This window comes from Penicillium canariense, assembly GCF_028826845.1.
Source record: "Penicillium canariense strain IBT 26290 chromosome Unknown utg000001l_segment0_segment0, whole genome shotgun sequence".
NCBI lineage: Eukaryota > Fungi > Ascomycota > Eurotiomycetes > Eurotiales > Aspergillaceae > Penicillium > Penicillium canariense.
The window spans coordinates 874981-886759 of NW_026622728.1; the positions used below are offsets into that span (position 1 = coordinate 874981).

Sequence of the window (11779 nt, forward strand, 5' to 3'; positions counted from 1 at the left end):
TGATATCTGCAGCGATGACAGATCGGGACAGCTATGAAAGCTGTCCCGGGAAGGTGTGTCCAGGGCCAGAATTTTAGAGATCGCGGGGAGGGGACGGGGCACGTTTGGGCGTCGAGCGAGGGGGCTGAGAGCGTCGCAATACGCAAATCGTGTGACCTCGTATAAGGCCGAAACGCATAGAACCCGCAGGGTCGTTCGAACCTTTGCCTGAGCGGGTGATTAGGTTTCTGCAGGAGCCGAAGCAGAGTGAGACGGGAATGCGGCGAGGGCGTTTTTCAGATCTGGAATCAGGGACTAAAGCGAAGGGCCCGAGGTCCGTCTAGCGGGGAGGGAAGTATAAAGACCGGTGACTTGGACGGTGGACTGGGGATTGGGTATGGATCAGGTTCAGGTTCTGCCCTCGGTCAAGCATATATTTATTTTTACAATGCCATAGATAGACGCCCCCGGAGGCGGCATTGGTCATGGCACCATCCGGTCATTGGTAATTGGCCAGGCCAGCGCTTTGCCACTTCAACTCAGCTGCTTGCGGCGATCCACATGGGACCACAGCACGCGGGAGAGGACCCATCATGGTTAACCGGAGATTTCCAGGAACAGGACCATCGGTGATTCTGCCTGGTCTTTCTTTGAAACATCCATCGAGCATTCTGCCTTCCGCTCATCCCACCCAACCCCGTGCTCTACGGGATCTACTGGGCCCCTCTCTACTTGCGACCCGGCGTCGAAGAACCAGGGAGCTGCACTAAACTCCGCCTCGGGCCCGTCGCGGCAAAACGAAAACATCCCGCGACAGCAACGCCCTGAAACAACTCGCCCGTCACCACATCGTTTTGGACTGCCGTGGATGTCGGCCTTCGTGACCGCTGGAAGGTGTTGATCGCCGTGCTTCCTCTGCCCCTCTTGCTTCGCAGACCATGCCAACTGCCCAGCGTTCGCGCCCTCGCAATATGGTCTCACAAGCGCAAATCGTCGATCGCATCGCGCCCCTTCAAAGCGCCCCCTCCCTCGTGTCGCGACCCTCTCAGTCCGGCCACCGACACCATCGGCCAGGCCGCTCACACCATGGTGGCTCCATGCAGTCCTACTCGAACGATTTCCCCATCTTCACCTACACCGGCGACACCGAGATCGTGATCCGCGCTGGCTCGCAGGAGCGCCGCTACCTTCTCCACCGCCTCATATTAGCACAGTGCTCGGGGTTCTTCGAGGCAAGCACCAACGAGGACTGGTCGCGTCAGGGTGCCCCTCCGCCGGCGAAGCCAGACGGCACGTTGTCGCGCGTGAGTGAGGACTCATTGTCTAATGGATCAACGCTAGTCCCCTCGGACCAGGGCACGATCCCGGCGCGCGCGGAAGAGAAGCGCCGATGGAGGTATGAGCTCGATTGGGAGAATCGCGGGGAGGATGAGGAGCCGATCCTGGTCCAAAAGGTACCGAACTCAGTGCCTCTATCTATACCAAGCGCTGAGTGCGGATGGCTAACATGCGCTCGAACAGCAACCCACCTACGCCCCAATGCTCAGCGGCGCCCAAATCGTATACCCTCCGACATCGACGAAGCCGTCCAATGCGCAGGCAGGCTTCTTCCGATCTATGGCGAACTTGGCTGGTATGCAGTCGGTAGTCCATCTACCACAGACCGGCAGTGGAGACCATGGCCCCGTCGATCCGTTGATCCGCGACTACGACAACTTCTTCCGGTTGTTTTACAATCATCCGCCAGTCCTCAATAGTGTCAACATTGCCTCTGCTTACACAGAGTGCAAGTCTCTCCTCGCCTTGGCGGACATGTACGACGCACTGCCGGTGACCGGTCCACGGGTCGACCACCATCTTTTGGGATTTGGCTCGCGCCTGTTCAAACAAATCGCCAAGTACCCGCCCAGCTACCTCAAACTGGGATACCTGGCTCGCAGCCGAGTCATCTTCTCCGAAGCGTTGATTCATGTGGTGGGCCAATGGCCCGCGGCCCTACCGAATCTACGCAACGGCTCATACGCCCCTCTGCCCAACTCGGTTCTCGATCTTATAGAGGACAAGTACGAGGATCTCGAGGACCTCAAGGCCCGCGTCGAATCCAAGCTCTTCCGCCTTTCCCTTACAACCTCCCGCGGGGAACGTGTCGGGCCGTCGAATGCATACCTGGATTGGGTAGCCGTCTCCTTATTCCGCCAATGGCTAATTGAAAACACCACTCCCCCGCCCGCGCCCATCCTCAAGAACTCTTCCAACGCCTCCAGCACCGCTCCGCCACCGACAATGTCCGGCTCACAAACAACCTCCACAAAACCAACCGCCCCGCCCGACCCAACCGCCCGCGTGTACCGCTTGATCGGGTCCCCCTCGTCCCAGGCATACCTCGGCCACGATGAAGTCAAGCGCTTCCTCAAATTGCACCCCACCCCCTCCTCGGATGCTCTGTACACGCGCGAGACCCTGAAACGCTTCGAGCGCAAACTAGACGAGATCAAGCGGCTGGCCCGCGAGATCGTCAAGCCGCTAATGCGGAACTTCCTCGAGCTGGAGCTGAAGAGCAGCATTGAGCAGGCCACTGCTACCGCCAGTGCCCACGACAGCGGCACCTCCGCCGGACTCCCATATTTGACCTGTACCCGCGTAGAAGAAGCTGATTTACCCTGGGACCTGGGACCTTTGAAATGATTTGAAACTGTGTCGTAAGTGCGTTGCCATCTATCTTGCGACATCTATTGGAGTCACCACTACCTTGGCGCTTTTTGAGGGCATTTTCGTCTGCGGCCCTTCTCCCCAGACTGCTGGTCTTGTCTCGTGGGGAAGGGTTAGGACCGGCTGGCTGTGCTACTGCCTATCTACAGACCGTTTTTACCGTGATGATGTGATGTGTATTTGATTGATGCCCCGTGTTTTACTTCTACCCGAACCACTAGTTAATGCGTCTATGATACCATGAATCACTCTTATACTACATATGTTCTTTTTTCTTTTTCCGACTCTCTCGCGCCAGCTTCTGTATGACTGAGGGTGATTCAATGATACCTGCAAGCATTCCAAGGCGGGTCCTCGGAGTGAACTCATTCAAGGGCTCACTAGCTGTCGCCATAGCCTTACTCTCATTCCTGGGTAGTATCCTGCATTACGGAGTGTTGTACCATGATTCCTCTGGAACACTGAACCCGGAGTGGACGGGGAGCTTTGGTTAAAAGGATATTGAGCTGGGGAAGGCTATGATATTGTTGATCAAATGGACTGTTTTACAAAATATCCCTCTATATATTCTTCTGCAATAGAAAGCAGAATCTAGAATTTTCTGTGACACCCTGGTGCAGATAAGGTAAAACAGTAGAGCCGCGCATTAGGGTCTTTCCACTTTTCAATCCTAATTAAAAAGACACGAAGCAACCGAGGATAAACCGTGTCTATTATTTAGATAAACTGCGAAAGCACTTAATCCTGCCCCTTAGCCTCTAAGACAGGCCAGAATTGAGGAATGGCAATAGCTGCTTCAGCCAAACAGGCTGTTGCTAGGCTCATGTACTACCCCTCTTGTGGTGGTTATTGCAGCCCTGTGGTTGGTGCAATCCCAAGGGCATAAAGACCACCCAGCCTCACTTTTCTCACAACTTCAGATCCGTTTACCCTCCAGCTTCTGGCGTTGGTATATTCATTATCTCGTCTCTGACAGAGGAAGATATTTTCTGCACTTCTTTGAGCTTTTTTGCTAGCTTTTGCTATCCTTAGCTGAAATGCACCCGAAAAGCCGCCGCGATTTTGCAATAGCCATTATTTGTGCACTTCCTGTGGAAGCTGACGCTGTGGAAGGACTTTTCGATGAAACCTACGACCGGTTGGGAAGATCCTACGGAAAACAGCCCGGAGATACGAACGCATATATCAACGGAAGGATCGGCCATCATAATGTTGTTCTGTGTTATATGCCAGGAATGGGAAAAGACAGCGCAGCAAGCGTGGCCTCTACCCTTCGCATCAGCTACACTGCAATCCAGGTTGCACTGATTGTTGGGATCTGTGGCGGAGTACCATCACCGTCCCCTGGTAGGCAGATCTACCTAGGTGATGTTCTTATTAGCGATTCCGTGGTTGCATACGATTTCGGTAGACAATACCCGGCTGGTTTTCGGAGAAAGACAAATGTCAAGGACACATTGGGAAGGCCAAATCTAGAGATTCGATCTCTTCTCGCCGGCCTCAAAGCAAGTCGATCCCAAACTGAATTTCAACATCAGATGTTACTGAATCTTCGCTGTCTCCAGAAAGGAGAGACAAGATGGCAGCACCCAGGACGTGAAGATATTCTTTTCTAGGCTTCTTATCTTCACAAGCATCACCCACAATTCTCACCTAGCCGATGTGGCTGCTCCGCTGATGACTCGCCCTATAATATATGTGATGGGGCACTGGAGATAGAATGTTACGATCTCGGGTTTGATGATAACCGAGTTATTCGTCAACGAAACGATACAACAATAACCAAACCCTCCGTGCACATTGGAACAATCGCGTCCGCTGACACAGTGATGAAGTCTGGAGAGCATCGCGATGCAATAACAAGAGAAGAGAGAGTTCTTGGGTTTGAAATGGAGGCGGCAGCAGTGTGGGATAACATTCCATGTATCATCATCAAGGGAATATGTGATTATGCAGATATGCATAAAACCAAAGCGTGGCAATGTTACGCAGCAGCAACTGGAGCTTCAGCAAGGCCTTTTTGGGATACTGGAGACCTGTTGGCACAGGTGGTGAGTACAGTACATGCAAGAACTATTTTAGATGATCTACTAAAGATAATACCATATAGGGATCATGATTGATGATGAGATAGCACACTTGCAGTGTCTATCTCTTAGCTCCCAAGCAAATGACGAAAGCAACCAAACTCCCCCTATAATGGTTGATGAGCAAAGTATCCGGACCGTACAGGGGTCAGAGGGGAAATCGACAGCCCTACAGGAGCACACGTCCACGAAGGGAATCTCGACTACCGGTCTGGTCAATGATACAAAGCTGCGCCAGGTAGAAACGCTTGGATCTCTGCAAACACTAGGCGATGCTCTTTACTGTCAAGCAATGTATGGTGAAGCTGAGAGATCATACCGGGTCTCCTGGAACGGCCGCAGGCGAATCCTTGGGGGGATCCACTCAGACACACTCAGGTCTCGTAATAGTTTAGGGGATGCTCTCTACAGGCAAGGGAAGTATGCTCTAGCCGAGACAACATACCGGGACGCCTGGGACGGCCGCAAGAAAACCCTTGGGGACGACCACCCAGACACACTTATGTCTCTCCATTGGGTTGGTCAGGCTCTCTATTCTCAGGAGAAGTACGTCCAAGCGCAAGCACCATACCGAGACGCCTGGGAGGGACAAAAGCGAGTACTTGGTGAGAAACACGCAGACACGTTAGCTTCTTTCCATGGACTAGAGGATGCTCTCCGTAAGAGTCCCTTCGCTCCAAAAAAGAAAGCGCCAACACCGAAAGGAATTACCACAACGTTGAGGAGTGTAACGAAATGTTTCCCTTATCAATGCACATATGCGAATCTCTTTCACATTCCCTCTGTCAACACTACATTTCGAGAGCTAAAGCTCCTACTTCCGTAGACCTTGACTTTTGGATTTTGCTCAGATCGCAGATGGATCGCATGATTGCCCACCCATACGCAGCTAATACACAATAGATATGATAGAATACCATGACTCATTACTTATTTTGAAATGCATTTTTGAACGGTATCCAATCTTCCCCCTAAGTGAAATTGGGCCATGTAAGAAAGATCCATGGTTTCATTGATATATTGCACCCGCAAAGTTAAGGATGGTAAAGTGAGAGAGTTGCCTCTTCGAATTGAACCAACTACAGTTAACTGGTTCTCTGCGAACATACGAGCATTAATGTTTTGGTGGTGGGAGGTGAGTTTATGTCCGAAAGTGGAAGGTGCCGGAAGGGGGGTGGAGGGAGTGAATGAGGAAAGTGCGATGACACATGCGATGGAGACGATGGAAGCTGTGATTTACTGTCTGGATGGTGAGCCTTCGCAGGTGAAGCCTCCAGCGTGCGAATCTAGCTGATTTTAGTGGATATTGGCGAGCAAAGGCCTCACCCAGTCAATAGTCTCAAGCAACTAGAGTTGGCGGATCGATATAGACGACACGAACAGCTTGCTTGAAGTGGCTCGAGGTCACGAGTTCCTGCCGTTGTCTCGGTCAGATAATAGCCTCTAACCAAGTTTGATTCCTTTTGACTGAAGTGGTTGACTCGGATTCACGCCTATGACTAGTACGTTCAGAGGCGCATGCACATGATATTTTCTGTATAGAGGGACGAGTCGGCATGGTGCTGGTAAGGCTAGACTTTCATCAAAGAAGCCTGTGAAAGTTATTTGATACATTGTCCCCCTACTTGGCTAGGTATTGCGCTACCCCTGGTTGGATTGCAGTGATCGTCGGGGTAGTCGGGTAATATCTAGCAAATTCAACAAATCATCGGAGCAATGCAAAATTTACGCCTGCCAATGGCAAGTACTACCGAACGAGGAGAGAAAAATTAGATCCGTAGATTAGAGTATCATTGGAGTGTCTTCACTAGTTGCCGGGAACTGTACAGGTGTAGTGTGTATTGCGTCAAGAAGAAACTCCCCGTCAAAAATAATGCTCAACTTGGAAACAAGAAGACTGAATCGCAGGGCAACCGATGCCCAAGGGGGAAGAAGGAATGCCGATCAGACCGACGCCGACAGATGCAACGGGTTCTAAGACAATCGAGGAGATTCCTCATCACATCCCTCATGAGGCCTTGGCTTCATCGAGAACGATAGGGATGTCATCAGATGGGAATCACCGAATTTGCACGCCTCGCAGATGAAATGAAAGATTTCGCGTGGTAGGTGGCGAGATTATACACAGAAGATGAATGGTAGCGGTAGTTTGTTGGGCAAATGCAGGTGCTCAGCGATATGATCCTGTCCACGTTCAATGTTAGTAAAATCTGCGGGTATATGGCCAATCATAGATATGGGTAGGTGAGAGAGAAAGAAATCTCCGTGCGACTTACCACCATACGGGTTCATACCAGAGCTCTGGGCAGCCCCAAGCCCTCGCACATTAGCTGGGAGTGGAATCTGGCTGGTAGAAACGGGGATGTCAATGCGTTGGAGAAGGTCAACCATCTTCTCTGGCGACAGACGTGAGATATTGTAGGAAGATGCGGGAGGAATGATGCTAAGAAGATGAACCACGTCCCGGGGAAGGGGAGCCGGTGATCCTTGGGGCTTATACGCGGACGTAGTCTGCCCGTTCAATTGGGTAACTCGCTTCGGCTGATCGAGACGGCGGCCCTGAGTACCCTTGAGCGGAGACTCGGCGCGGACAAACTTGCGCGGGCGGTCAGAGTCGTAGTCAAACTCATCCGCGGGATAGGGTCTCTTCGGTGAGTTCAAGGATGTATCCTGGTATGATGTGGGCGAGCTACGAGTTTCCGGTGCAGCAGCAGCAGCATGCAGTGTCTTGGGCCGGGTCTGCGAGGGTGACAGGATAGGGCGGACAGTCATTGGGTTGAAGGAGGGTGTCGCGTAGCGGCGCGAAAATTGTTCCAAGGCCGGGTCTTCCGGGTAGAGCTCGCGCATGCGATGCTCCAGGTTGACTACCTGGACTAAGTCGCCGTAGCGGGACTCATATTCATGGAGGAATGCAAATATAGGCTTGGCCTTGTGGGCATTCTCAGCATTGGCTGCCAATCTCCTGACAGTTGTCTCGAAAACGGCACGAGCATCTGACAGATGTTAGCAAACGTATACCACACTAGACACTTGGGGTCTCCTGCTTACTGATAATGTCGTTGATGTCAATCAAATGCTTCAAATACTCCAGAGCAAAGTTCTCGTCCTCCGGGAAGAGTTTTGCACCTCGCTCAAAAATCTTGGTAGCTGCGGGGTCCTTGTAGCAGTGATACTCCATAAGAGCGCTAGCAATGTAAACATCGCTGGTGATACGGCCTCGCTTCCGGGCTTCGGCAAAGACCTGGCGAGAGCCAGCCAGCTCTCCCGGCTTTCCTTTACCCTGCAGGCGGCGCATAGCACGCATAAGCGCAATCCAGGCAAAGGAGATCGTCTTGGAGAGAATGTTGATTTGAATAGAGTGAGCCTTTCGAACAGCATCAATCTGAGTCTGTTTCGCAGCCTCCTTCTCCTTCGCTGCACTCGGGGCACCGTCATCATCCTCGTCCTGTGCGGTTTGGGCTTCCGGGTTCAGCATCGCGAAAGTCTCTTCAATTCGGGACACATCCTGTGACTCCTGGGTTCGAGCCTTGGTGATCAATTCGTAAAGAGCATCGAGGAGCTTGTCGTACGGCTCTCTGACTTTCGCTGCGCGCTTAGAGGAATCCTGCTCGGAGTCCGTAGTGACCTCAAGTCGGTCTGCCAGTTTGAACGACAGCAAGCAGCTTTCGGGGTTTGCCTCGATGCCCTGCTTCAACAGATCGGTGCCATCGCTTTCCATATCGTTCAGGAAGCAGAATTCGGCGGCCTCAAACCAGATCTCAGGGAGGAATCTCAGAGCCATAAGCGCCTGCTTGTAGACATAAAGTACGCGACCTTTGAATGCAGCGGCGTCGTCCTCTTTCAGAACCAGGGGGTCTCCTTTCTCCCAGGCAATCCAGCGCTTCCAAATGTCGACTTGTTGAGCAAACTCGACATCGCCTTCAGAGCCAGGAACAGGAGGTAGCCTCGGCAGCGAGGTACGGACCAGGTCGCGAGTGATATTCTGCAGTTCAGTGTACGAACTACGAGCGGTCATGTATGACGGCGACTGCTCTTGCAGGAACTTCCGACCCTAAACATTAAAGTTAGTCACAGGTAGAAGCTATAGAAAAGAAAGGCCGTAGGTACCGTAAGCTTGTTCAAGCCCATTTCAAACTGATCATATTCCTTCCACAAAGCGTTGACAGCCTGGGTGGGAACACAGAGTGCTTTCTGGTAGGCCTTTCGAAGCAAGTCCATCTTCTGCTGGTCCTGCCAGCCTGAACCTCCAACAGTGCCTGGCCCAGAGCGAATGAACTCCACGTAGTCAGTCCAGATATTTCCAGAGTCTTTGTCCATCCCCACATATTGAAGAGCCAGGTCATAGGCCGACGAGATCACCCGCCGTGCCTCTCCACTGGTGTCAGTCGTCAAGGGGTTCCGGCGACGAACATAATCCAGATAGACCGACCAGAGTTGGACACTGGGAATAGTAAGAAGTGTTCGGTTGAAGATCTGTTCCAACCGGAAGAGCTCATTCAGCTCTGACTCCATCGTGGCATACGCCACCCATTGGTCAGCCTGCCAATCCATTGTTAGTTAAACGCTGTTCATCTTTGCGCACAAGCAAGTCACAAGCTTACCGCCATGGGGAATTCCTTCAAAAACCGCTCATAAATCTCGCGTGCACTGTCCAGCCGGTTACGAGCTCTGTGCTCCGCAATCAACTCCAACCAGGCCGAGAGATCTCCGCGAGGATCCTCGTCGACCCTGTCCTGCAGGATTCCCACGCGGTCATGCGGTAAGCGGCCTCTGGAAGCAGAAGGCGAGTCAGGTACAGGAGTAGGAACAGTACTGTTCTGCATGCTCGGATCATGCGAAGCCCACTGAATAGGACCAGAAACAGAAGGATCGATATTTGGAACAGGAGCAGAAGAATAAGAACTATTGGCAACAGTTGGCACAGAGGCAGAGGACTGCACAGTCAAGTGCGATGATACATCAGGGGAAGTGTCTTGATTTGGATTTCCTGAACTTGGATCTTCAGACATGGTCATAGGCATGGCATTCGAGTCATCCACCCCCAGCGCCGCCGGCGGCTCATAGTCCGCCTCCTCTTTGTCATCCTCATCCTCATCCTCAATGTCAAATCCCCCAATCGTTCTGGTCTGGGGCTGCGCCGACGCACCCGCGCGGGGGACCGGCGTGGACGTCTGAGACTCAGTACGGGAGGGGTTCTGGAAAGGATCGGGCGCATCACCAGCAGCGCTAGTGTCCATGTCTGATGATGTAGACGGGTTGGGGGCTGTCACTTCTTCTGCTGCTACTGCCTCCTCTGTCTGCTGGGGCTCTGGCACGGGGCTTTGGTATTGGTCATCCAGTCTAGAGGGGTCGTATTCTTCTTCGTCCGAGTTATCAGCAGCTTCTGCCTCGTCGGCGATAGTCTCTGTGAGGGTGTCGTCCATTGCCTGTACTTCAGAGAAGGTCTGCTCAGCTTCATTGTCCGCCATGGCTGGCGATGTCTGAGATGATCTCTGTGACTGGAAAGTGAGAACCTATGACACGAGCTTTGGGGATTGATTGTTGCGCGGAATTGGGGGAGAAGGAGGGTTAGAGCGATGGGTGGACTGGGCAGGCTGTCCCACCAAGCAGCAGCATCAGAGAAGGGCGAGAAGTCCGGTCGAAGTAAAAAGTTGATGAGCAGGCGGATGGGGAAGCTCCTGAGCTTCGCTTCTGAATGCATCCGAGTCTGCAGGCCATGGGCGCGTCACGTGGGCGGTGGGCGCGCAAGGGACGCGAAGGCGCGTCGAGCGACGGGCTCCTCGCATATGCCTCGTTGCGGCCGTCGAAAGTCCCCTTGACATTCCTTGCGGTGAACAACTGTTTGTTTCTCTTTTCCCCGTCCCCCAGATTCGAGAGTTTATAAAACCCTTTTCCTCCTTCTACCCTCGCAGTCCCACTCGTACATAATCGCACATCATACCCTAGCACTATGTCTGTCGTCTCGCTACTTGGGGTCAAAATCCTCAACAACCCAGCCGCCTTCACGGCCTCTTACCAATTTGAAATCACCTTCGAGTGCCTGGAACAGTTGCAAAAGGGTGAGTGTTCCACTCTGTGATGATTGCTCCCAACCTGTTAATCCTCCTAATATTTGCCTCCTTAGATCTCGAGTGGAAACTGACTTATGTCGGATCCGCCACTTCGTAAATCCTCCTGCTCACCGCGCCCATTTGCCCCTCACTAACACTTTCTTAGCTCGGAGTATGACCAGGAACTCGACTCCCTCCTGGTTGGCCCTATCCCCGTTGGCGTGAATAAATTCATCTTCGAGGCCGAGGCGCCTGATCTGCAGCGCATTCCATCCTCGGAGATCCTGGGTGTTACTGTCATCCTCCTGACCTGCAGCTACGACGGCCGAGAGTTCGTTCGTGTGGGTTACTATGTCAACAATGAGTACGACTCTGAGGAGCTGGCTGCAGAGCCCCCTGCGAAGCCTGTGATCGAGCGGATTCGTCGCAATGTTCTCGCTGAGAAGCCCCGTGTGACTCGCTTCGCCATCAAATGGTACTATCCTTCCTTATTGATTGACCTCTCATCGCGCAATACTAACATATCCTCTCAAGGGATTCCGAGGAGTCTGCGCCCGCTGAGTACCCGCCCGACCAGCCGGAGGCCGACAACCTGGATGACGACAGCAATGCCTATGGTGCTGAAGAGCGCGAGCTGGAGGCCGCCCTTGTCAAGGAGCTCGAGGATGCCAACAAGCAGGGCGAAGGCGAGGGTGAGGACCAAGAAATGGAGGGTGGCGACAACACTGCCGGCAACGAGGAGGATGATGTCTCCGACGCCGGCAGCGAGGACCTCGAGGAGGAAAGCGATGATGATGATGACGACTTGGACGAGGACGAGGCCGGCGAGGGCGATGAGGATGTCGAGATGGGTGACGACTCCGAGCAGAAGGACGAGTCTGGCAAGCCTGCCCACCAGGCTCAGCCCGAGGTCATGGTGCATTAAACGAACGATGAGCCCATCGCCGATTAGAC

At 52.9% G+C, this 11779-nt stretch overlaps 4 protein-coding genes across 4 annotated transcripts; 3 read left to right on the plus strand and 1 right to left on the minus strand.

Moving 5' to 3' along the window:
- Window positions 1-917: 917 nt before the first annotated feature.
- On the plus strand, window positions 918-2664 carry N7482_000297 (uncharacterized protein; the record flags this gene model as incomplete). The annotated part of the gene is made up of 2 exons (XM_056682422.1): window positions 918-1433; window positions 1501-2664. The coding sequence occupies 2 exons, from the start codon at window positions 918-920 to the stop codon at window positions 2662-2664; spliced, it is 1680 nt and encodes a 559-aa protein (XP_056546028.1).
- Window positions 2665-3725: 1061 nt separating this feature from the next.
- Window positions 3726-5601, plus strand: N7482_000298 (5'-methylthioadenosine/S-adenosylhomocysteine nucleosidase family protein; the record flags this gene model as incomplete). Its single annotated transcript, XM_056682423.1, has 4 exons — window positions 3726-4228; window positions 4254-4284; window positions 4305-4739; window positions 4834-5601. 4 exons carry the CDS (start codon window positions 3726-3728, stop codon window positions 5599-5601), a joined length of 1737 nt encoding a protein of 578 aa, XP_056546029.1.
- Window positions 5602-6945: 1344 nt separating this feature from the next.
- On the minus strand, window positions 6946-10243 carry rna14 (cleavage polyadenylation factor subunit RNA14; the record flags this gene model as incomplete). The annotated part of the gene is made up of 5 exons (XM_056682424.1): window positions 6946-6959; window positions 7052-7768; window positions 7824-8826; window positions 8883-9314; window positions 9377-10243. 5 exons carry the CDS (start codon window positions 10241-10243, stop codon window positions 6946-6948), a joined length of 3033 nt encoding a protein of 1010 aa, XP_056546030.1.
- Window positions 10244-10725: 482 nt separating this feature from the next.
- On the plus strand, window positions 10726-11750 carry asf1 (nucleosome assembly factor ASF1; the record flags this gene model as incomplete). The annotated part of the gene is made up of 4 exons (XM_056682425.1): window positions 10726-10834; window positions 10900-10939; window positions 10992-11300; window positions 11360-11750. 4 exons carry the CDS (start codon window positions 10726-10728, stop codon window positions 11748-11750), a joined length of 849 nt encoding a protein of 282 aa, XP_056546031.1.
- Between the last annotated feature and the right edge of the window lie 29 nt (window positions 11751-11779).